The 27,633-nt window shown below is 40.3% G+C and overlaps 1 protein-coding gene and 1 long non-coding RNA gene across 2 annotated transcripts in view; both read right to left on the minus strand.

Annotated features, from left to right (window-relative positions):
- LOC105272450 (putative dipeptidase NECHADRAFT_87110) overlaps positions 1-27,633 on the minus strand; it is a 145,945-nt gene that overhangs the window by 33,798 nt on the left and 84,514 nt on the right. Inside the window, exons 3-4 of the mRNA XM_011314600.1 lie at positions 12,237-12,511; positions 11,973-12,129 (exon numbers count right to left, since the gene is read on the minus strand). Of these exons, the coding sequence (XP_011312902.1) occupies positions 11,973-12,129; positions 12,237-12,511 (432 nt within the window). The remainder of the gene's footprint in view (positions 1-11,972; positions 12,130-12,236; positions 12,512-27,633) is intronic.
- On the minus strand, positions 24,482-24,903 carry LOC105272449 (uncharacterized). The gene is made up of 3 exons (XR_892762.1): positions 24,816-24,903; positions 24,581-24,734; positions 24,482-24,503 (listed from the first exon to the last, which is right to left on the minus strand). It is a non-coding gene; the product is annotated as an uncharacterized lncRNA (long non-coding RNA).

A 27,633-nucleotide genomic window follows, 5' to 3' on the forward strand; every position in this document is an offset into this window, starting at 1 on the left:
AAGGGCCCCTAATTAACCCCGTTAACGTAATTAATAACCACGCGGAAATTTACCGCGCGATTTCCCACCTGTTGCACACAGCCACTCGTTGGCGGCCTCGATTGCGCCACGAGGGAGAACCACTGGCCTTGTTCGTTGGCCGTGGACAATTTCGCCAAAAATTCACCATAAAAATACCCTCAAAATCCAAATAATTTACACCAGTAACCCCCCAACCGCACTGGGGGATAATGCAGGCCGAAATTATTCGGACAAAGCCCTCCACAACCTCTTCAAAACCACCCAAAATTTTGAGGGACACTACCGATGCCAATTCCATGGCTCGGAAAATTCACTACCGCCAAGAATTTATGGGAAGCCGCCAAAAAAGAGGAAAATCTCTAAATAAACCCGTAAAAACTCACGGTAGATCGTCTCACTGCTTTCCTCTTTCTCTTCAGAACCATCCTGGCTGCAGCTATTTGTCCTGGGGTCCTGAGTGGTGCACTGTATCACTTTTGCCACGTCTTGGGAGCCCCACTTATCACTCACGTGCGTTTGTTCTCGCGGCTAATGCGCAACTGATTTTCGGAGGTCAGTGTCGCGTTGCGCTGACCCCCTAATCACGCCTACCAATCGATCGGGTGTCGATTGGTGGATCCCTCTACCTTATTCTAGGTCAAGCCCTTCGCGAGGGAATTAATTCAAATTTGAATTAATTCCCCATCCCTAAAATCAATCTATCCCCTTCCTTTTCTCAGGATCGGTTCCCCTGGATTCTCGGGATCAAAAGACCCTTAGTCTTAATTCTTAACCCTAATTTTATTTCCCTAACCCTTAATTAATTTGGCAATCCGCCGGGATAACGACTGATTTTATCCCGAGCGGCCTTCCACCCGTATGCAGTCTTGGCAATTCGTAGGGGTAGTGACTGCATCTACCCCTTACGACCTTCCACCCGTAATCAATCTTTGGCACTCCGTCGGGGTTGCTAATATTTTTACCCCGTCCGGCCTTCCACCCGTACCAATTAATCCCTTAAACCCTTTTTCCTGGAGCGCCGGCTTTTTAGCCGGACCTAGCCGATCCGGAGGGCTTACCCTATCCTCTAAAACTCCCCCTACCCCTTAACCTATTCTAAACCACCCCGAAAGGGGGAAGTCCTAATTTTCCTGAACCTAAACTACGTCCTAATTGCCTCACTCTCTCTCCCGATTTCTTATTTCCTTGGGGGATTCTAACGGGCATCCCCGATGCTCGTTACAGTTGTGAATTCTTATCTTTGCATAAGTAGCCATGGTTGATCTGGCGCTAGTCGCTTATAATACACGTCCAAAGGAAGACCCTAGTGTGACAAAGCGGATTTATTTCCAAATATGAGGAAGGGAGGCACTCCATATTTCAATGAGGTTATGCAGGGGTTGACCACGTAAATAAAATAATACCCGCAAAGATTTGACTCACCGTTGGGTTGGATTTGAGATGATGTGGATTCCTGCGGGGTAGGTACAGGAAAAACGATGTACTTACTCTACTCTCAGGCAACACGGTAGGCGGAAAAGATATCCCCGGAAAAAATAGCCCACACACCCAAAACGTGTTAAAACCCACCCAATTTGATAGACCATAGGAAAATTAGAGTCCCTGAAAAAATAGACAATGAAAAAAATAATTAAATTAAAAAATAATTAAATTGAGCGGGTTTTAACACGTTTTGAATGTGTGGGATATTTTTTCCCTGGGATATTTTTTCCGGGATTCAGGCAACACTGGGTTCTTGCTTTTCACTCCCACTCCATGTTCTCTTCGTAATCCTTTCCAAAAATATTTTCAATAATCTTATCCACATATCCTTTAGTTTCCTCTCCCTTCCTTCCCAACTCATGGCTCCTCTTGATTTCATCAAAAAGTTTTTCTCCACACTCATTTCTTCTCCAATCTCAGTTTCCAATACTTGATAATCACGTGTTACCACTGGGGCAGCCGAGTCAGGAGTCATGACCATCAATCACCCTCAATCTTTTTTCATCATGCTTCGGCGATTCGGGTGTGTTGATGGAGGGCACTTGGCCGACTACAATCATCCACGTAGACTACCAGGCGAATTATCGCTGGTTTTTTGTGGGAGTCCACCGGGTCTGACATGTCGCTGTGTTCCTTTGGAGGGCGTCGTTCGAAAAGGGGAACCAGTAATCAGTGCGATGTCGACATGTTATTTGAAGTGGTAAGTTCTTGATGGTCAAGGGGCCGAGGCATGTATATTGAGGGAGAATGGGTTGCCCAACGGTGGCGACTTAACCCAATTTCAATCATTTTATTCCTTAATAGTATATTGGGCACCAAAAGAGGAAAAGAGGTCATTCTGATCAACGTATGTATCATCACCCGAGACGTCGCTTAATACATACGCGGCTTTGCATGACCTATTTCCCTTCCTTGGGGCACACCGTTCTTTCCATTATAACTACTTCGTATAAATCTGCTTCGTCACAATAATAACCAATGTAAGTCGGATAACAGCAAAATTATATTCTTCTTCTTCTGAATTACTACCAAATTAATGATAAAAATATAATACAATGTATGGCGACATGTGGCTGTTTTGAGGACAGTCCTCATAATTTTTTTACGTAATGGGTAGTTCGGGGACTGTCCTCATAATATACACAGTCTGTGTAATGATGATAATGGAGACTAGAAAATATAGTATCATAAACGAGGATAGTGTCCCCGAAATGACATCTTACTGTTTGCATACTTTGAGGACATTTTATTGTATCCAATAGTATTGATTTAACGAGAAGTAACATGAAAGAAATTGGATAATTGTGAATAATGAAGTGATTTGGCACATATTTATCTGATATGATTACATCAAATATTTATAAAAAGTGTTCAAAGATGATTGCCGTTCAATTCCGATTTCATGGGAGATTTAATTGATTCCAAGGAACTGGAACATTTGGTTAATAGTTGAAAAATTGTATTGAAGATTGTGATTGATGCCAATCATACCTACTGAAGTTCAAAAATTGAATATTTCGATATATCATCTAATTCACGTACGAAAAACAGCATTGATTAATTTTTCCTCCATGGTAGAATTTTTTCACCAACCACTAAAATAGAAACATTGTTCGTGAATGAATATTAATTCATCAAGATGAAGGAAATTTTTCCGAATGGGAATGAATACGGATATTGTATCATATGGGGACATATAGAACATATAGGGACATTTGAATTCTAACATATCTTCATTATGGGGACGCCTAAAAAATATGAGGACATTTGAATTCTACTGTTTTTTGATTATGAGGACGGAAAGCTATGGACGTAAAGTATATTATGATGTTGTCTCAATAATCATTTAAACTAACGTACAAAAGTGAGGGAATCATAGTTGGCACGGTGAATGAATCCATAGAAACGATATTTCTTTACATATCAATGTGAAACCATGACATTAAATGATTATAACAAATTTCAAAAGAACACTTGAATTCAATCCCGGCTTCACTTTATGCATTTTCGATTTATTCCAGCCAGATGGAATATTTCGTTTATAGAGAAAGACTCATTCAAATAATCTGATGGAAACCAATTAATAAGTTTTCCTTGTTTCATTCATTGTTTCCTGTTAATATTTTCTCCATCTAAACTTCGAAGCAGAATATTTCCATTTTTTTCGCTCAAATTTTGTATTATTACACATATAGATATGGTGTATATAAAAAAATCACGAATGAAACAACGATAAATAAAACTTCAATAATTCATTATTACACATTTCATCTCAAAAATGCTTTCCTATTTTTTTCTGCATTATGGAAAATTTTTTTCTCATCGGTACCATCGAAACATCCTTCATGAATGAATATTAAAGCACCAGTGAAAAGACAAATTTCGTCAGTGGAATTTCACATAGATAACTCAATTTGGGGCAAAATTCGATATTCTACTCAATGTATTATATGGAGACATATCGAACATATAGGGACATTTGAATTCTAACGTATGTTCATTACGGGGACCCATCGAAAATATGAGGACATTTCAATTTTACTGTTTGTTGTTTCTGAGGATGCAAAGCTATGGTCGTAAGGGATATTATGGAGTCTTCCAAAAATGTATCTCAAACCTGCCACAAACGCAATCCTGTGAACAGAACCCGTTACAAACACCCTCGGCATACTCTATTTGAAAAGCTTGAATCGATCAGAATTGAGAACCAGGGCGCTGACTCCTGGGGAGGTCTTAACCACCCCCAATAACGGACTTTTAAGAGAAAAAAAAAAACTGTAATTCCTTTCACTACATCTCACCCCTCTATATTATACCATCTCATTACATACGCATCGTTCTCAAAATTGTTAACATCCTTTCTTTTATCACTGTGGAAAGCCGAATCATCTTCCATTTCATTTTTGTAAATACGCTACACATTTACCCTAATCAACAATCATTATACAACAAATGTAAATACTTGGCTGAAGGCCCTCGGGCAATGGCCAGCTGCAAGTTCGTGGACGAACTTGCAACGAATTCCATTAAAAATAATAAACGATAAATGGGTGGTGCCAGATGGTATGACCCTAGTGGGTCTTTTACCAACCCTTTCCCAGTACCCCAACCTAATTCCCTACCCGCACTTTTATCTAGCTACCTTATAACTAACTTCCACAGGCACTGGGTTCGTTTTCCGACGATGAAAAATTTTTCACCATCGGGACTCGAACCTGCGCTACCGGGACGCATTGGTCATAGGGCCAGCATGCTGACGACTGACAGCCCAAAGACGTCCTTCCGTTAAAAATAAATAAAATATATCTCAAACTAACGTATTAAGGTGAGGAGATCGTATTTTTGTTTTTCGTTTTTCCACATGCCGAATTGAAATCATGACATTGAATATTTATCGAAAGTTTCAAAATACTATGCGAATCCAATTTTGATTTCACTGAAGATTTGATTTATTCTAGCGAGATCGAAGTTTATTATTGTGTTACGAAGACGTATCGTAGTTGTATATAAACTACTCACGAATGAAATAGGAAAAACAAAATTGAACTCTATCAATTTCTCCTATTGCATGTCCATCGGATTACTAAGAATGATAAGACTGAATGTAAGTCTGAGATAAAGTATTTCAATATCATATCCTAATCCAGGGATGGGCAACCTCTGCTCTGAGAGCAAGTCGTGCTCCCGACCTCTATTAGTACATAACAAAGGGTAGACGAAAGTTTATTGTGTCGGGTGATGGGCCTTTATGACCCAAGTCGTAAAGGGCCTTCTCCTCGGCTGAAATAAACCAAAGTGGGGGTAACACGTAAGAACAGGAGAAGAGGAGAAATATCGCTGAAGAAAAGGAAAAGCGGGGAAATGAGTCAAAAATGGAAAATGTGGAATTTTCTTCACGATGACATTTTCATTAATTGTGAAAGCAGACGTTACAAATGAAATGTAAAGACCGGCTGCGTAATTTCAAAGGCAAGGAATAAATTCCACCAGGTTCTTTGAAGAAAATATCTTTAAAATATTATTTTAAAAAAATATTCCTTTTTTATATTCAGAATCAACATCAGCCAGTCAAAACTGCAATGTTTGGGATTTTTTCCTAGACATATTTTTCGGTAAGGTCGATATTGGACCAAAAATTTAGAAAGCAAGCTGAAAGATGCCATTAATTCGGAAAGTTGAATTTGAAGAGTACTTTCATATTTATTTCAATGACCAATAGTTATTTTCATATTCACAAAAGTTGTTGTCCATGTGTGGATATTTAACTTTCTCTTTATATTAATCACGGCGGCCATTTTCCCCATTTTACCATTTGGCAGAGTCGTCATGGGACGCTTCCCAATACGGTGACTGTGAGGCCCCCACTACTGTCCCTACTATGATCGTAGTAGGACCCTTATAATTGGCATGGTTATAAACTTTATTGGATTCCTAACTCGAGTTTATGACTCTGCTCCGAGCTACCTGAAGGTTGCCCATCCCTGTCCTAATCCATGTGCGAAAAAATGCATTTTTTTCTCCTGAGTTATGGAATGTTTCTTCAATCACTAACGCGAAAACATGCTCTATGAATGAATATTTTTCGATCGGTCAGAACACGAAATGTCTGAGTGAGAATCCATATTGAAAACTTCGTTTTGGAAACATTCCACATCCTACTAATTGTAAGACATGGGGATATTTTTATCATATCGGGACAATTGGATTCTAACGTATGTTCATTACGGGGACACATCGAAAATATAAGGATATTTCAATTCTATTGTTTGTTGATCATGAGGACACAAAACTATGGACGTAAAGTATTGTAACGAGCATCGGGGATGCCCGTTAGGATCCCCAATAAAAATCCAAAAATGGAGAGAGAGAGAGGCAGTTGGGACGTAGGTTAGGTTTAGGGAAATTAGGATTTCCCCCCTTTTGGGGTGGTTTAGAATAGGATAAGGGTTAGAGGGAGTTTTAGAGGATAGGGTCAGCCCTCCGGATCGGGTAGGTCCGGCTAAAAAGGCGGCGCTCCAGGAAAAGGGTTTAAGGGATTAATTGGTACGGGTGGAAGGCCGTACGGGGCAAAAATATTAACAACCCCGACGGATTGCCAAAGACTGAATACGGGTGGAAGGTCGTATGGGGCAGATTCAGTCACTACCCCTACGAATTGCCAAGACTGAATACGGGTGGAAGGCCGCACGGGATAAATTCAGTCGTTATCCCGGCGGATTGCCAAATTAATTAAGGGTTAGGGAAATAAAATTAGGGTTAAGGATTTAGAAATAAGGGTCTTTTAGTCACGAGAATCCCGGAGAACCGATCCGGAAAGGGAAACACGGGCGATAGGAAAATTTTAGGATTGGAGAATTAAGTCAAATTTGAATTAATTCCCCCGCGAAGGGCTTGACCAAGAATAAGGTAGAGGGATCCACCAATCGACACCCGATCGATTGGTAGGCGTGATTAGGGGGTCAGCGCAACGCGACACTGACCTCCGAAAATCAGTTGCGCATTAGTCGCGAGAGAAAACGCACGTGAGTGAGTAGTGAGACGTGATAGTGCACCATCCCGAGGACACCAGGACAATTAGCTGCCACCAGGATGGTCCAAAAACGAAAGAGAAGGGCAGCGAGAAAATCCATCGTGAGTTTTCAGAATTATAGTTAAATATTTTCCCCTTTTTGGCGGCTCCCCAATGAGTTATTGGTGGTCAGGGATTTTTCCGAGCCCTGGAAATGGCGTCGGTTGTGTCCCCCAACTTTTGGGTGGTTTTGGAGAGGATTTTCCGAATAATTTCGGCGTACACTATCCCCCAGTGCGGTTGGGAGGTCATTGGTGTAATTTATGGGGTTTTGGGGGTAATTTTGAGTGAAATTTTGGGTGGAATTGTCCACGGCCAACGAACCAGGCCGGTGGTTCTCCCTCGTGGCGCAATCGAGGCCGCCAACGAGTGGCTGTATGCAACAGGTGGGAAATCGCGCGTTAAATTTCCTCGTGATTATTAATTGTTTTAAGGGGACTAATTATGCGTCCTTACGCCTAAAATTTTGTGGGGTTGTGGGGGAGAATGTCCCCAGCCAAATGGTTCAGGGTTTTCCGGAATCTGCCGAGCGGATTCCGAGTTATGGAATTTTAAGGGAAGTTAGATTTTTTTGGGGAATTTCTCCTCGCTGCTAACCGGGCAGCGAGGCATCGTGCGTCTCTCTCGCTCTCTTTCTCTCGCTCGCACTCCCGCATCAAAGGCCCGATTCCGGGAAATTATCGATTTCCCGGGCGCAAATAATATTTCGGTTATTCCTCGGATTATAGCCGATCGATAATCCTTGAGGCCGCATTCCGATGCGATTATTCTTTATGAATGTGGGCTAGTTAGCAAAATATTTCAGGTTTTGGGAAATAAATTATTTTGTTTTTCGCGGTGAATTAAGGAGAATATTGAAACCTTATTTAGGATTTTGGGAGAGAATTCATATCTCGCGCTAAGTGGAGGATGCGATTAGATTTGGATTTTGAGATTTTTGGATGGAACATAATATTAACGGGGGAATTAAAATTATAATTGGGGGGGAATTTTGCTGAAGTTCTGGTATTGAGAGAAAGTTAAAAATTGTTGATAAAATTTGGAAGCAGCTTAGTCTAATTAAATCGTATCATTTATCATTACTGTACTGAATTTTTACATGAATAGCGGAACACGTAAGGACAATGTTTTGTTGCATAAATTTATTTCTCGCCTCCCGTTCCCTTTCTTTTTGATATTTTTCCCGATTTTGCCATAACCTTGTTCCCATCTACAATCCACCCCTCTCTCCACAACAGGCATACTGAGCGACTCCAGGACCGTCACCTTTCCCCAAAAGCCTAACTATCCTTTCCGTTCCCTTCAGGTTCCCTTTTTGATTTTTGAGTATGTTTTAGGGTTGGAGTTTTAAGACTTTGAGTTACGATTTTCGGTGAATCGAATATCGAGGTTAGTGAAGTTTAGGATTAAGGACTTTTTCCGGTTTGGTAATTCCGGTCAAAAATTACCTGGCGCCCATAAGGTTAAATTTTAGCAGGTTCTTGTTAGGCTCAGGGGAAGTAGGGCGAAGGTAATGGGCATTTCCCATTCACCGGGAAAATGTCACGTTACAGTATATTATGAGGTCTTCTCAACAAATATTTTAAACTCACATCCAAACGCTAGTGTATCGTTTTTGGCATGGTGAATGAATCCATAGGAAAGATGATTCGTTACGTATGAATCGGGCACCGTGATATCGAATTATTATAGCAAATTTTAAAAGAATAGTCGAATTCAATCCCGACCTTACTGAAAATTCCATTTATTCCAACGAAATGGAAGATTTTGTTGATAGGAACAGACTTATTTGAATAACGTGATAGAAACAAATTTATAGAAAACTCTACTAATTTTATGATATGAGGGCATATGGAACATATAGGGACATTTCAATTCTCACGTATGATCATTATGGGGACACATCGAAAATATGAGGACATTCAAATTTTACTGATCGGTCACTATGAGGACATGAATATGAGTATAAATATAATGAGTATAAATGTAATGTATATTATGAAATCTTTACATAAGATCGTCATCATTTGGAGTCGGTCTATGCGATAATTGTCAGTGAGAACTCTCCCGAATACAAGAATTAGAACGTCGATCATTCACGGATATCGCGGTAAATGCCCTCGTTCTGAAGGAGGAACGTTCAATGAACTCCCTTGAATCATTTGCATGAATGATTTTACATATTTGGAGTTTGAAAGAGGATCTATTAGAATCCTTGAATCCAATGAAAAACTACATAACGATGAGATAGAAAGTACTATTGTTATTCAATTAAAGCAGATCAATAACTGCAATTTTGTATCGTCTTTGAACTGAGAGTTAATACCTTTATGAATTCTCAATGATCGATTGACGAAAAAAATCGAAGAGATTTTTTCGTTCTATTCTCGTAGATATAGAGAAAAATGTTGAGGACGATCGATTGCCTTTTAAAAAAAAGCATGTAACGTTTTTTGTCAGCTTTTTTTGGCGCATAGCTAAGCTATGCATATCATATCAATATATTCATACAAATAATTATAATATATATAATATATATTATATATTCTATACCTATATATTTATAAATTATTATGTTAAATACATATATAATACATATATATATTAATTTAAAATTTATATATAATTGTTTATTATGACTAATTTTTTAGATACTTAAGATTCTTTTAATATTCAGATTTTATATGAAGATTTTATATGATAATACCCCATATATGTAAGCTTGGGCACGCATAGCGCGCCGTATACGCTAGTAATAGAAAATTTCTATGATGGTGCCCATTTTGGAGTCTTCAAAATTGAAATCATACAAATGTCCTCAAAAAATACTTTACATGCTAATTCGAATTATAGCTGTCCCCATAATAGCTAAACTATGACCAAAAAAGCTATGACCCTATACATTATGTAATGGTGCTCATATCCTACAATCCATGAAAAATGTGGATGAAGTGGGAGAAAAAATGCAATTTCAGCTCGGATATTAATTTTATTTCGTATATTGGGTATTTTTCAACCATTTTAAACCATTTGAGAGGGTTTCCGTTTTCGGTCTCCGAAATAATCATTAGATAAATATATATTGTGACGATGCACCAAGATTTCAGCGTCTCCCCTGCGTCCTGAAAATCACTTTTAAAATTAGTTAAAATTAGGTTATAAAAACTGCCATTGTTGGCTTCCCATTTCCGGAAAATTCCTTCCCTCCACCCCGCGCTCCCCTCACCGCGGTACTCACACGAAGATGGAACAACGGATGACGAAGGGACCCCCCCCCAGGCGAAGACATCGTTGGCAAAGCCCCCCCGGATGAATAATTAGGAAGAGGACACTCAATGACGAATGTCCCCGATTGATTTTCGGTGATAATCCGGGAAGAAGAACAACGAGTGAAACGCAGCCATCACTCGTTATTAAGCTGCCCCTGTGGTGAGAGTATTTTGGTTAGGAGAGTGATTTGGGAAGATAGGATAATTGTACGAAGAGTTAGGAGGACTGTTGTGGAGGAATCGGGTGAACCCAGGAGGATTATTCTGTGTGCAGGAATGTGTGAGTGCCTCCTAGATATTAATCCCCTGCCCCAACCATATTCACCCTGCCGCCAATCATAAACCCCTCAACGGTGAGCCTCAACAATATTCATTGTTTATCGTGTATTACGTTTTATGGCATATTGTTCACATCTCGAGTATTACTTATTAGCGTATTTAATTGGAGATTTTCTCCTTCCCGGCAAGTTGAACGATTCCCCCTAACTTCACCCCCCTCTTCTCCGATTAGCTTCTCCACTTTCTCTTTCTTTTTGTTAGATAAAATTGATCGTGTGTCTCAAGTTGGCTGGCCTTACCCCTTCCCCAGTTTTTCTTTTCTAAAAGGCCTCACATTTTTTTTCATGTTCTTTTGTTATTACTTTGTACCCGGGTTGGGTTTCAAAAATACATAGCATTTATTATCAAATGTCCCCGCGAGTACGTTTTTCCGCCCTTTCCCCCTTCCTCCTTAATTTTAGGCCCTCTCTGAATTTCACTAATGATAGAACTCTCACCCCCCAGTGAGTAATTTCCTGGATTTATCGTGCCCGGGCCGGGACTTATTTTATATTAATTCTCCGCCCAAAGTCACAATATATATATCAATACGGAAAATTACTTATTTTATCTATAAAATAAATAACATAGGTAAAAAACATAGTTAACCAATAATTGTACTTCTTTCATGAACTTTCAGTGATTAATCCATTTAGGATATGTATCCATAGACATCTTAGTATATACTGATTTTTCCTATTCGCAAATGATGGAAATCACAATAAGAAAAGCATATCGCCCCACATATCGCAAGAGTAAATGGGCGATAAACCAAGAAGAAGTCTTGAGATGGTAATAAACAGCTGATTGAAGATTCGCTGTTCCTAGTAACAGAGGATAATAACTAAATAGGGAGACTTCTCTATATAGATGGAGTCTCAGCAGAACGATAGACGCCAAGAATGAGCGAGTCACATGCGAGTATATAAGCATATCAAGATTCAAAGTGATGCTAAGATGAGGTGTATCAGGACACTTCGAACAAAGTATTGCGTCTTTGGATGCCCGTACTGCAGTTCAGAATCTAAACTCGGAGGGCAAAGAAATAAGTTTACTAAGTTCACCGACTTATCTACTATCGCCAATAATCCAACCGCCGTTCGTCCATTCATGGTGGGCGCTAATGAAGATAATGCATCTGAAGATATATATCCATATCTTGAAGATCATGAAAACATCCAAATTAATTAATGATTCGGCGATCACTTTGATTTATCACTCCTACATTAGAAATATGGCTGGTTGCTTAACAAAATCGTAACTATATAGGCTGAAAAAAAAGGAGGAGAAAAATAGAGTTATAATCAACTTACTTGTGCTCCAACCAGACCAGTACGTAACCTAGGTATGTCAGTATGACTCCAGTCAGACCTGGCCCAAGGATCAATTCGGCCCAGATCACTGCTGAGATTGACTTCACCAAGTTGATTATGGACAAATTTTCTCACATTCCAAGGCAGATCGTTGTGCCTACATAAATAAAAATGATGGTTCATATATTGGACAATACAATAGACTAATTAAATAAAACTGAAACAGCATTCGAATTGACATGCTTGAAACTAATGGATATTCACCCGTCAATGAGAGGTACTTCGGTAAGAATTCGCCGGACTACATCGAGCCTCTGCTGATGAGTAGCTGGAGCAGATTGTAGGAGAAGTGGTAGGCACAGTCCACCGAGTAACAATACACTAATGAGCAGGAATATTGGTGCCAACACACGACATTTGCTCCTGGGACCCTCCCTCCGTTCTTTACTACTACCAGAACTAGGTGATTCTTCACAGGGTGGTAAGCGAACATTTCCATTACAAGGTGTGATATCTGGTAATTCGGTTAAACACGTTGTCTGAAACACATGTAATCAGCAATGCTTGAATGAGACTCCAATCCATGACAAAACAAATTAGAAACAAATTATACCAGTGATTTGTCTGCCAAGAAATACTAAGTGGGTATTTTGCTCCAATGTTGATGACTTTTATACAAATTATAGAAGAATAAAGTAATAGATACTTTACTTTATAGCTTATTTTCAATGGGTGCCATCTGAAGTTGATGACCTATAAGAGTGATTTTATCATTACAGATATGAACAAAGTATTTGGAGGAATATTCGATGGTATGAATGAAAATTTATGAAGAATGATGCAGGCAACTATCTAAACTGCTTGCGGCGGATAAAATTTATGATAGAAACCATTCCCATGAAGTGGAATTTTCTGAGTTTGCCAAATAGTCTTCGAAACGTGATGGAATCTTTTGAAAGAGAAAGACAAAATCATTTTATAACCCGGCTCGTAAAGACCCATCTTCGATACAATTAGCTCTCTCCAACCCGTTGTTACATACTAATAGAGGTTCGGGGAATAATTTGCTGTCAGGGTAGGGGCTGCCTAGGCCTGATTTAGGATTCAGCTCACATTTACTAGAAACCCTTCTGGTAGACTCACTGACGGCTCAAATACTCTGATCGGCAGATACCATGGAAATCTGAAAACCTTGACGACTGAAAACTATGGGAAGTTTGCACGATGAAAATTGAAAAACGCGGGTTAGAATGGCTTCTTTCCCTTCCTTGGTGCACATTGTTCTTTTCGCATATTTCACTAATCGATTGGTAATTAGGAGAACACACCACTCCGTTCTATTACCAACTTGCATGGTGGGGGCTGCACTCAACTCTCAACTGTCGATAATGGTGGATTATTGAGATTGGGCGGGTGGTGGAGGGCTAGAGTCAACTATCAATTGCCGATGATGGTCAAAAATCGAATTTTACCTACAAATCCCATAAATTGATGAAAATCACTCGGAGACAAATAATCTACATGTCAACTAATTCGAAAATTAGCAAAAGAAAAGGGTTATTAGGAAAAATTGAAAAGTGGAAATTAATTGACAGAAAATTTTGATACGGGGAAGTCGCATCGGTCCGTTAGTCCCGCCGCAAAGAAGCATAATAAAAATTATTATACGGCGTGAGTAGTAAGTTGTGGGGATTGGGGAATTTCCTCGCTACCTAGATGTGTGGCGGTTCGGTCCGCGTCAGTTTACGACGGAGCCTGCCGCCGACGTCGCAAGCAGCTCCTAGTTCCGAGGACGGACGAGTAACGCCCCATGCCGTTTTTATCTCCGTCATTATTATCATTCTGATCAAATAACTAATCCACCACAGCTGTGGCGTTACATTGCTTTAATATCGTTCATTTTAGTGACAGATTTGATGCCCAAATCAAGATAGTGTTCGAATCATACGTATAACTCTACCTCATTTATGTGAGACCTCTAAATTCCCATGGATGTCGCTCCTCTCTTGATATTCTAGGATATTAGGATATATTTTAGGATACAATTTTTGAATTTCTGAGGCTTCCGGACCTCGGGTGAGGCGGAGCACCCCACCCTCACCGTCGCTTCGGTTCTCTTGGTTTTTGTTAGGTTTTGGCCCATAAAAAGCTAGCTCGCGCCCGCATTCATTCGTTTGGGCAATTAGGATGCGAACATGGGAACGGGTGAAGGTAATAATTATCCTTGATCGCTGGGACGAGATCAGGAACAGTGTTACAGAGTACATAAGAAATCCGAAAACCCTACGGCCACCCCCACTACTACTGGATATTCTTCGTCGGGATGAACCAGTAATTTCAGAAGATGGAGATGATTCTATCGCTGCGTGTGATTGTGAAAATTATAATACACCGCGTAGTTCCCTTGTACACCATGTCCGTACAATCTTGAAAAAATCACGGGCTCTATCTTCGTACTCCGTGAAAGAAGAATCGATCTCACCATGGCTATCATTTCGAATGATGATGAAAGATTATCGGAGGACTATTTCAACCTTTCACAGTCGGAGGCGAATATAGGGGCTTGAAATATTTTATCATGATATGAAAATAAAATTCCTCAGAAAGAAATAAAAAAACTAGTTAGATGCGTATACACTTCATCGACACATTAGACATAAGTTTTCACTGGTCCATTATATAGTGACAAACATTCAGGTTGTGTTGGAGACTGATTTGGTTGAGATACGATCCTTGACAACATACCATGATGGTATTTCTTATTTACTCGTGGTCATTTTAACACACGTTCTAAATAAGTTTATCTGGGTTCAACCGCTGGAGAATAAATAAGGACCGTACTTGAGGGCACTTCAAACGTATATTGGGGAGGAGTGATGGCAGAATGCCTGTTTGGATACAAACTGACAGAAAAGAATTCGTACCGGCCGGTATTTGAAAATTACTTTCTGATGAAAAGATACGATTTTGTGTCGCACGTAATCCCGACATTAAAGTTGCTAGAGGGGAGCCATTCAACTGCACATTAAAAAAGCGAATGTGGTGGTATTTCACATATAAGAACACATCAATATACAGATATATTGCAGCAAATTGTTACTTCTTACAATAGTTCGAAACATTCTTCAATAAAAATGTCGCCTGCAGCTGTCACTATGGGTAATGAGTAAAATGTATGGCGTAATATACAAAATCGGTTCAAGTCGAAGAAACCTCGGAAAGAGGCCTTCAAATATAAGGTCCGAGACGATGTACGCATCAATCGAATGAAATTTATCTTTGAAAAGCGATACGAGGGTGATTGGAGCAAGGAAAATTGTCGAAATAATTAGAACAGTGTTCAAACAATCATTGTCAATATCAAAGAAGGGTTAAAAGATTTGAATGGCAAGCAAATTGAAAGGTTTTTTTCACGGGATAGAATTGGTGCTGGTTAATAAACAGCAGGATAAGGAACAATTGATAACTGAGTATGTCAGACCGTTGAAAGGACAAGAGAAAAATAAACAAATTTTCATCCATTCGGAAGGATATCCTGATACATTTGATTCGTGGTGTAACGGGATTTTCGCGAATCACGCACATTAAACCAATTTTGGGATATTTTGGCCCTCTTCATCTGCCATCTCGACCCTCCCCGGGAATTTCTCAAATCGTCGAAGGGTGTGAGGACTGGGGCCGGAGTGCTTAGCGTGGTAGGAGGCCTGGAGATAGGCAACAGCACAGGGCGGACGCATAGAAACATTCCCAGCCCTCTATGAGACTTCCTGGCACATAGCAGAGGACTCATACTGGCGTATGAGCGCTCCATGTTAGATGGCGTAGGTATTCGAACGGCTGATCCTTCGACGGGGTTGCTCGAAAGGGTCACTGGCGACGTTCGAATTCGGCGCGCTCCAGGAGAAACTAGTGTCAGGGATATCCTCCCTGAGGGGAGGGCAGCACGTCCTGGCGGACGGCAGCTTATCCATCGGCAATACTACCCAGACTGCCCACTTATTCGGCAGAGCCGCTTCGGCTGGCTCCCAGTGCGGACCATTGGCAGCTCTCTCTCTCTCGAGCCCTCGATAGGCTCCCAATGCTCCGCATTGTTCTTCATGCTCTCTAGGTGAAGGCTACGCTCTCTCTGGTGACGATCTCCGGGTGGGAGGAATGCTCCCCATGCACGACGTTTGCTGGGTGAGACTTTTACCCGGCCTGCATATGCTCTTTGATTTTGGGGCTACCCTAGTTTATCCGTCACGCTTCCGATAATGTGCAATGGGGTGAGCTAATTCCCAATACTCTCGGCCTACCCGCATTCCGCTATCATACGTCGCGTTCTCGGCGAGGTATTCCTAGAGCTCGCCCTTCACGCCTTGGATTCCGGCAAGTATGCACTCGGTATCCCGGACCGCCGTCTGTTCGCTTTACTTTATGGTTTAGGTTTCAGTTATTGGACTCCCGTATCCGTGGACCCCGGCTCTCTCTCCACGACCAAATTTTCCCTATTTTTCGATTATGCTATATCGTGCTCTTTACAAGCTTTATCCAATGAATTTATCCCAGGATCACCGCGTGTTAATCGTCTAGCCAACTTGGTACCCGGTCCACAATACTGGCAGCCCGGTATATGCAATTAAATGGGTAACTTGTTGATGATATCGTTGACGATTCCTTTACCCTTCCGCGTTCTAAGACGTTTGCACACCACCATGCTCTTGCACAGACTGAAGTGCAAGTCTATAAATGTCATGTATTTATGGAGCTTGCTAGCAGTTGTCAAGATGGAGTTCAAGCAGCAAAGTTCGAAGCTGCCAGTGATGAATTTCGATAAGATAATAGAGAAAAAGAAAGATAAACAAAAGAATCGTCACGGCCCACTTTTACCCAATACTGTACGTGCAATTATCTGTGGACCCTCAAACTGCGGTAAAACGATTACCCTGTTCGCTCTCATTACCCATCCTAGTGGGCTAAGATTTCAAGACGTTTATGTTTACTCCAAGTCCTCAAATCGACCCAAATATCAGTTTTTGAAAAAATTATTGACAACAGTGAAAGTTATTGGCTATTTTCCATTTAATGATCATGAAGAGGTCGTCAGACCCGAAGAAACTCATCCAAATTCTCTTATGATATTTGATGATGTCACGTGTGAAAAACAGGATATGATGCGTGCATTCTTTTGCATGGGTCGCCATCAAAACGCAGACTGCTTTTATCTCTATCAGACCTATGCACGTATTCCAAAACATTTGATACGTGATAATACAAATGTACTCTTTTACTTCCGTCAGGATGAAAGGAATTTGAAACACATTTATCAGGATCATGTTAATACAGACATGCCATACCCAGAGTTCAAGGATTTGTTCTCTGCTTATTGGAATAATGATAAACATGGCTTCATCACCATCAGCAAAGACTGTTAATTGCATGAGGGACGTTATCGACGTGGATTTGATTGTTTTGTATGTATAAAAACAAGCTGATGATTGGCACTCGAGACAGTGTTGAATTGAACGTAAAACCTTCAACATGCGGCCAACGGTCTTGCAAGAGGAGTCTGATGAATTGCATCACATTGCTGAGGCAAGCAAAGCAATTCTTCATAAATATCAACCATTAAAGATGGGGAAAGATATGGCCGAACGAGCTACGAATGAGGCCTTGAAACCTGTAATTACTCCTCTTGAAAAATTGATTGATCAAAGTGCAATCCAGAACAAAACGAAGAAAAAAAGATATTAAAATATTATTATGAAAAAAGAGGAGGTGGAGGAGGGAGGAGTGAACGATTGTAAACAGGAAATTACAACATGAAGTACCGACGATAGTGGCCGTGCGGTTAGAGTGCCAGACTAGCATGCCAATGATCCGGGTACGATCCCGGGCACCGGCGGTCAAATTTTATAGCGCTCTAATCGCTCAGTTGCACTGTCGAGCGGTAGTCCTGTCAAAAAGAGGACTGTACCAGAGCAGGTTTTTTCCCTCAAATGAGGTTTTTCCCTCCCTTTCGAAAAATGCGGTACAGGGTGCTGAGGGGCGGGAAAGGAACAAATCGTAAAGACCGGAAAGGGTATACGAGAAGAAAAAGTTTTTTACAACAAGAAGTACTCCAGAACCGTTAAGAAATCAACACGACGATTCCAAGAATGCGATGGCCTCAGTGCTCACAGACGCAGCTGATGAATCATCCGCGCAATCTGATGTTGGGAATGTTCTCCAGTCGTCTAGTTAGACCGTATGAAAAGAGCGGTAAAGGGCTAATACCAGAGCTTATGGTGGCTCCAAGGACAATGTCCAGGAAAATGGATTATATTTACTGGGATAATCCAAATGAACGGGTGGATAGACTCCGCTTGCTCATGGTATCTCAAGCTGCCGGTAATCCTAATCATTACAAGGAAATTCTCTCCATTATCGAATAATTACGTGATGCAGGAATTATATGTTAAAATTTACACTCGCGTGAATCATCTCATTCTCATCATGAGTGTCGATGTGTTTGGACGACAGGTATCACACAGCAGCAGCAGCAAGCTCACCACTGTTGGAAGACGAGGTCCGCCAGGTGATGGATTTAGACGTACTGCTGAAAGGAATTATAGTTCAGAACGAAGGAGGTTATGCCATATTCTCGATCCAGTGGTGGATGCTGATGCTATCTCGCTGCATATTTTGCGTAAACGTCTGAAAGCTGAACGTGATACAGTTGTGCAGAAATTGGAAGGCCAAGACAGAAAGATCAGGGATTTGAAAAGTGCATTCACTAAGCGTTTTGTGAGAGTTGAGAAAAAAATAGGACTTCACGAACGTGCAATTCCCAAGATTAATAAACAAGAAAATGGAGTCCAAGAGGCGAACAATAGCCGCGGAACTTCATCGCCCGGCTCGACGAAACTACCCAAGAAGACGCGTTGAGGTTCGTGGCCTGGATGAAACGTGGCAGGTTGATCTCGTGGATATGATCAAATATGCACACAGCAACAAACATTACCGCTATCTTCTAACGGTAATTGATATTTTCTCCAAGTATGCATGGGCCAGTCCCATAAAATCAAAAAGTGCCAATGACGTTGTGGATGCCATGAATCTCATCTTGCAAGAGGGGCGTATTCCAAGAAAACCCCATGTTGATCAAGGCAAAGAGTTTTACAATAAAAATTATCAAGCTCTCATGGGAAAGCATAAAATGCACATGTACCCAACCTTCAGCAGCCTCAAGGCATCGATATGCGAACACTTCATTAGAACAATGAAAAATAAAATGTGGAAACAATTCTCAATTCGTGGAACGTACAAATGGATTGATACTATTGGTGATTGAGTTGCAGACTAATAACACGAACCATCGTACAATAAAAATGAAACCTAAAGATGTTACATCCAAGAATGAAAAATCGTTGCTGAAATCAATTTATGAAAACGTACAAGAGGATAAGAAGGGGAAAATTAAATTCAAAGCGGGTGATAAAGTGCGAATCAGCAAGTATAAAACTGTTTTCGAAAAAGGCTATACCTCCAACTAGAAAATTGAAATATTCACAATTAAAAAAGTGCAATATAGCAATCCCGTAACATATAAGCTGGTTGATGGGAAAGATGATGCAATTGAAGGTTGCTTCTACCAAGAGGAGCTGAGTCACGTCATGTATCCAGATGTATTTCTCGTTGAGAAGGTGCTGAAGAGGAAGGAGACGAAGCAATATGTCAAGTGGCTGGGATTTGATAATACTCACAACAGTTGGATAGACTCTAATCAAATGTAATTGGATAATCAAGAAAAACATTATTTGGAAAATATTTGTGTCTTTAATTCATTGTAACCATAAGGCACACTGTCTGTTGAATCAAGTAAAACAATTCTCTTATCATCATCATAACTCAGTGCTAACTTGTTCTGTTTCACCGTGTAAACTTGCGGTTTTTTACTTTGAATCAAATACTGTGATTTCACCAGTTTCTTCTGCTGAAAGAGACCATTTTTATAGTCTTCAAAGGTAAATGTTCTCAGTGTTGCCCCCCTCACACCCTCCGCTCGTTTTTTCTCTCGCGCATCACCCAACACCTTGAAAGTATAAAGCTTGTCACGCAGGCCCACAAAATCAGTCCTAATTTTACCATTACATTCATCCTTCATTAAACATATCACTTTTTTATTGACTCTTGGTATTTGATAAACATTCTCTGCTGGGTAGTTGGAAGTGTCAAATTTCGAAATATCTCTTTTGATAAGTCATAGATGTCGGGAACATTGAACTGATATAGAAGGCTGTCTGTGTCGGTGTACATTAATTTAGATCGCTCTCCAAATTCACGTTTCACATAATTATAATGGAAATCGTAGATGTAAATTTTTGACAAGTCCAAAATGGCAAATCCAATGTAGATTGGTTTATTGAATATAATTTGAACTCTTTTCAGCTCAATGATCGTCATATTATCGTCGAAAATTAGACTACACTGAAAATTTGGTTGGGAAATGTAGGCTCTCGCGCCATATCTTCTATCCCACTTGGTGATCAACTTAACATCTCTGTGCTTTCTCACACTTTCCATCGTTTTTCCAAAAACTGCGTTGTTCATTAGCTTGAAAAAATTCTTTTCAAATTCATTTGTCGATTTTGTTCGCATCTCTGTATTTAAGTCGATGTAGGGCTTGAGCCATGCTGCTTGCTTGGATTTTAAGATTCGGTGGATTTTCGTTAATCGCATACCAAGAATCAGACATTGCTTCAAATTCCGATAATGAATTATATAGTCTTTTTAGTCGTAGGGTGTTGTCGTGAGCTTGGTATCCTTGCCATTCGGTGGAATAAAATGCTCGGGACATAGCGGCAAGTCCTTGTGTACATAATGTAGCTCTTTAGGATATTCCAAATCCACTTTTAAGATATATCCAACAGGTGAATCATTGGGAACATTGAAGATATTGAATCCTTCGACATTTTCCCACTCAAATGCACCAAAGGGCAAGTACTGATTCATGACTGCTCCATATAAATTGTTGACATCAAAGTACATGAGATAGGACTCCTCTTCCTTTGGATTATAATTCTCACCCATATACCGATTGTTGGCATGAGCATAGCGATTTGTACATTGAGCTACACCACCTCGGATCCCTTTTTCAATGAATAAGAGCCTATCAGCGTCTGTAAAAAGTTCGATTTCTACACTGGTGGATTTTGGCATTGCATCGAATGCCAGTCCAGGTGCTGTGTAGTAGCGCAGTGGGTTGAGTTTGCAGACTGACAAACAACTTTTTCGGAAATTTCGGTGAACATCAGTTTTTAAGTAGAGGTCGGAATATTCACCAAGTGATGTAATATTAAATTTTTTCCAAACTTCCTGCGCGTGAGCATAATCTTCCGCTGATATTTCTTGATTGTTTAGTGTGGAATAAAAAGTTGCTCTCGATGGTACTTCTCCATCATTCAATTTATCCCAATTATCCAAATATTCATATGGGAATACACCTTTACGCTTTAACAAATGGAATTGCTCAGCGTTGCAATGTGCTAGTGTAATTATTTTATCTTCATCAGTCAAGTTGGATGCCAATTTTTCCAGGCTATTAACCATAAATCCAAATGAATCGATAAATCTTAGCTTGATTTTTGTTTGTGGAATAGATTTCTTGAATGAAATGTACTTTTCTTTTGTCAGAAGCAGCAACTCGATAGAGCCATTGAACTCCTTCACCAAATCCACAATTATAAAATGAGCATCATACCCAGAAAGATTATGAAAAATCACCGGTATTTCATGTGATTTTTTGTAGTTTACATTGCATCCGGCATGCGCAGCTCCACGACATTTACCCGTGAAGTGGCAATGATCTCGATGTTTAATGTCTGTCAAAATGAATGGTCCCTCACATATATGACACACTCGGCTGTTGAGAATTGTTGGGACTGTGCGTACGTGAGCTGCTCCATTGGTACAATCGTTCTTACTTTATCATTCACCATCACTCCAATTTTCTTCAATTCATCCATGAACCACGTAATGCAATCACTTCCACGTTTAATTTGAAAGCGGGATAAATTAGTATCGAAGGAACACTGCAAGTACGAGGCGACAGTATATGGATTATGTTTTTGCGGTAATCTGTCATCATCATTATCAGCACACGGTTGAAGAATACAGTCGAGATCAGCGTAAATTGTGAATGGGACAGGCTCCTTGCATCTGTGATTTTCAAAGTTCAAGATTTTTTTCTTTTCCGATGTAAGAATCTTTTTACACTTATTGATAGTTACACAATCCTGTCTATGACCCTCATAATGTTTCTTCTCGCGGAAATAAGACAAACATCGATCACACAACCATATACGATGTGCAACATTGGGAATTTGCGCACTAACCAGTCTTGAGAGATCTCTTATCCATGCGAAGTGGTAAATTGGTTGAACATCAGCGGCAAGATGCACATTCGAACAAAAGAGAAGTAAGTGAATTGTGGGTATACACGAGTTCATCTTGCTGAGGTCGAAAGTGACAATTTCCTTCCCACTGTTCATTCCCCATTCAATTCCATACACATTAATTGACAAGTCATTCATTTTCTCAAATTTTGGAATATCACTCAAAATGATCTGGAAGCGAATATTTGCATAATCAAGTAGTTTTTCACTTTGTGGAAGAGATGCGGTGGTAGAGTCAGGATATCATGAACTAGCACATCGATGCGTGTTTACTGGATAGAGAGCAGCAATAACTGACCACGAAAAACAAAATTCATCCGAATTTTTGACATTGAGAACAGCCTTTTTAGATTGAATATCATAGGGCAGCTCGACGTACGTTGAAGAGCCACCCTTGAGTGGAACATATCGGCTCATATTAACCATCAAATTCATAATTTCACTCAACTCACATCCGGAGTCACGTTCAGGGAAATCCCCAATTTTTGTAAGCAATGGCTCACTCACATTCTCATCAAAGCACGTTGCCAGATCTGTAGCTGGTAGAATGATTTCATTCTTCGTATTGAAATATTTAACTTCACTGGTAATCACTTCATCCTTTTTCAATGTAAATTTGCAAGCTAAAATAGCATTTGCCTTTATGTTGCCATTCTTTTCGAGAACACTTCTCAAATGTGCTGTTGACAGTTGTCTTGCATCATTGAGAAAGGAAGCTGGATCCTTATGTTGGAGATTGATTACAATGCCCGTACGAATACGACTGTGAAATGCTGATCGTCCATCTCTCCAGCGTACACGATCTCCAAGCGCTTCTTCTTCTCTGCTATGCGATGGCACCTGCACACGCCCACCTCGATGTTGTCTATTTGTAAATCCCTCTTGATAACCCTGAATTCGAGCAATTGTAGAGAGAATCTCATTTTTCTCACCAACCGATAGATGATTTCGTCTTGTCAACACTCGAGTATAAAATTTAATATAGTAAGCACATCGATCAATCCATTGTTGAATTTCTTGAGATTGTGCATTCTGATAGGCATGTTGGAAAATTTCAATTATTCTGGAAGAGCGCACAATGCTGCTGCGTTCCATCTCGAAATAAGACTAACAACCCTTAGGAAAATTCAGATCAATTTGCTTGGATCATTGCTTGTTGGAGTTCCAATGAGTCATAAAGTTTCAGTGGGATCGATTCATTGTCATTTCTTCATCAATTTCCCAGAAGTGTGCAGACGGTTCAGTTTCCATGAAAAAATTGACCGTTGGATCGATTTATTAACATTTCTTCATGGAGTTCCCCGAAGTATGGTGACAGTTGAGTTTCCGCGAAGAATTTGACTGCTCGGTGGAGATTGCCTAAATTTCTTGGAATTGTTGTTACGTTAATGTTATATGTGATTGTTGTATACCCCCTCCACTTGTGACAAGCCTATAAGTAGCGGCAGTAAATCTACTGATTCATTATTCTGTCTCCAAAATTTATAAGTGTAGTCACACGAAATTTGCCAAGACGAAGTTAATCAAGGAGAGAAACAACAATCATAATGGAAAAGCACGTTCTGGATCTCCATGACATCAACAAAATCGCAAGTCAAGGAAATTTCTTGCCAGCCAAACATCGAACGGAGCTGTGACTCAACAAGACGTATTTGGTCACCGATCTGGAGGTGATTTCGACTAAATTTGGTGCTAAAGTGGTTGTCGCTCTTAACGACGTGTACATCGTGTATCTGCCGTCACAACTGTTCAACGCCTTCCAACAGGATCCATCCAAGCTGGTGAAATACCGTGAGGCTGCTGCTGCTGAACGTTTGGAGATCACTTTCCTGGAGGGCGAGTTCAATCCATGCCTCTTCAGCAATGTGGATCATCAATAAAAATGTGAACATTCACTGTTAAATTAACCTGAAAAATGAGGGTGGTGAAATAAATTGGAAACTTCAAATTTATCTTTCCTTTTTATTTTATATTTTAAAACTTATTATTCTAATTACAAACCATATAAATTGGTAAAGAAAAACTTATTCTAAGTACAAATTATATAATCTTATTCTAGTTACAAAAACTTAATCTAATAATAAAATTAAAAAAGGATGTCCTGGAGATGATGCACCTGAAGTAAATAAATAGATTTTATTAATTTGAATATAAAGAAAGATAATGAAAACAAGAAAAATGAATTGTACTTACTTCAGATATCGTAATGATTTTGTGCGTCCAGAATCATCACGGCGGTTGCCGCGATGCCCTGCGCGTGAGGCACCATCTCCAGTGCCTCAATCTCACGACCCTTCAGGAGCAAAAAGTTAAGGAACTTCCTCATCTCCTGGTGGAGCTGCCATTCCTATTAAAAGAAAAATTGATGATATATATATTAAGTCCAGAAGGAGGAGCAAGACATTATAATTGATTGTTAGTGTCTTACCTTGTTGGCGAAGAAATGATCGGCCAGGTACGCCATGAATTTAATAATGAAATCCATGGGTACCTGGAGACGATTCACCGGGCTCCAGTACCTGGTGAGGTCCTCCCCAAGCCTCTCCACCTCCCCCAACCGCCAGTCCTCCATGCTCCCATCATCCTTCTCCCACTCATACCTCATCGCGGGGTCCGGAAAAATGTACACTTCAAGTTTCACTAAAACAAAAAAACAATCATTAATTATTATAGTACACTGATGACACTATGAAATTCACTATCAACTTTAATGTTCCACGACACTTACTTGTTGCTGTGATTTCGTGAGATGTACTGACGAAGCGAGGCTGCAAGACAACGTTGGGCCCGTCGCCACACCACTTTTTTTCGCTCCAGCGCCAAAGCCTCCAAAAGTTGTCTGTCTCACTCTGGGTGTCTGGCGCGTAAACTCTGAATGTTTACATCTGGTTGATGGTGAAGAATGGAGCATTGATAGAGATTTCAAGTGGAGAAAATATTCTTTATTCAATACATATATATGCATAGATATTTTTCGGGAAGAATATTACAGAGTTTTCAAAGCATAGATGATTATAGCGGTATTTTCCAATGCTTTCACTTGAACATTTTAATATTAGAAATTTAAAAAATTATGTAGCGTATGTAATAACATTTTTCACTGTTTAATTGTCAGATGATAGATGCCACTTTTTCAAAATAATTTTACCCTCGGAAATTACAACTGAAACAGAAAAGAAATGAAAGAAATTAATAATTGAGTTAGCGGATTGATAAGATGTTAGAATTTTATTATTAATTTACCTCTGGATAGATTTTAATATTGGTTGACAATCGCTTGGGATGTTTAAATGATCCCATCTGTCGAAAGTAAATAGTTCCATAAGGACAGAAGATCAGCTTGGCTCGAACATCTCCCATTGTGACAAAAGTTCCACCAACTTTATACTGACGATTGATGATTTCTCTCAGCTTTTTCATCATAGCTCTTTCAGACATCATACCGTCCCATTCTTCGGGCACGAAAATTCTAACAGGTTACACATCATCATCATCTGAGTCACCTGCTGATGGGCATACAGCTTCCCCCACTCGACCAAATGGTTCTGTGTCATCCGCTGAAGTAGGTGGTGGTACAGTCCCAACATTCGCTGGAATCACTGGTGCTACCTCTGATATAGGGGAATCGGGTGGATCCATTTCCATTGAATCAGAGTCTTCCACGACCATCATCGAGCTGTATGATGATAGGTTTGGAAGATCACCCAAACCTTTCTCCTCAGCTGCTGGACTCTCTGGAAACTCGGGGCCTGGGCTTGCTGGAGAGTCTACAATCCCCTTCTCTACAGGTGCTGGACTCTCTGGAGACTCGGGGTCTGGGTTTGCTGGAGAGTCTACAGTCCTCTTCTCCACAGGTGCTGGACTCTCTGGAGATTCAGGGTCCGGGCTTGCGGGAGAGTCTACAATTCCCTTCTCCACAGCTGCTGGACTCTCTGGAGACTCGGGGTCCGGGCTTGCTGGACATTGTACGATCTCCTTCTCCACAGGTGCTGAACTCTCTGGCGAATCATCCACGTTTTCACTGCCACCAGGTGAGATGGTATTGGGATCTAATGGGGTAGGACCATCCCAAGCACCACCATCATCATCATCACTGTCAGTAAAGTTTCTAATCTCTGACTCTCCATCTGACGAGCTGATCGACTCAATTGCATCCCATTGCAATTCTCGCTTCATCCTCTCCGAAGTTTTCAACTTTTGAATAAATGGACGAATTGTGATCACTTCACAAGTTGAAATTCTATTGCTTGTTGGTTGGTCAGCATCAACAGACATCACAAAGGCAGAGCACTTTAACACTCACGGTACAGAATCAAATGAGCTCTGCACTGGGAAGGAGATTCCTTATAAGCTATAAAGATCTCATTTACCCAGCGAAAGATCTCCCCTCCAATCATATTTTTTTTTTCATCATGAAGCTGGAGAACTTGGAATGTATAGAAATGTCAGCTCTAGTCCATCGTAATGAATATCGTATTAATATTACGAATACGTGATTGGGTGGGTAAGGTTCAATTGTATGAGAACGTGTTTCGTGTAAAATTCAACGGAAAAAAAATTCGTAAAATTCTCAACGGTTTCGGCGTTCTCAGTATCGCGAGGCCATAGAGTCGGATAGGTATTTTTTAAACTAACATTATGAAAACGTGAGCAAATTGGTGCTCCCCCACTCCCTCCAACATTCTGGAGATGTGCACACCATCCACACAAGCTATTCAGTGGTAGTTGATTGCCAGAGGATTGAGCAACATGGGTATTAGAATTGAAGGTATCAATTTTGTGAATACAGGTAATCATATTAAACATTTAATTGAACAATATTCTGTTTTATTTGATGGACAATTGGGTAAATTTAATGGAGAAAAAATTGATATCAAGTTGAGAAAAGAAGTGAAACCTGTATTTTTCAAACCTAGACCAGTGCCATTGGCATTTAAGAAGAAAGTGGAAAAAAAATTAGACAAATTGGAAAAGGATGGAGTGATTTTGTTACAAAGTAATAGTAAATGGCTCGGGTCACTCTAAACCCCTTGACTGGGGTGCGGAGAGCGCGGTTGAGCCACCAACCGAGCGCGTCTCCGGGTGGTGGATAGGAGGACGGCCGGGCGGAATAACCACCTCGGCGGAGGCCGGGACAGAAATGTCTCGAACTCTGCGCGGGGTTGGCTAAAAACCAAGTTAATGGGGAACATAAGGCCGAACGAAACGTGGGAAACCACAAGGGAAGCCGAAAAACCCATCGCGAA

This window comes from Fopius arisanus, unplaced genomic scaffold (assembly GCF_000806365.1).
Source record: "Fopius arisanus strain USDA-PBARC FA_bdor unplaced genomic scaffold, ASM80636v1 scaffold00178, whole genome shotgun sequence".
Classification (NCBI taxonomy): domain Eukaryota; kingdom Metazoa; phylum Arthropoda; class Insecta; order Hymenoptera; family Braconidae; genus Fopius; species Fopius arisanus.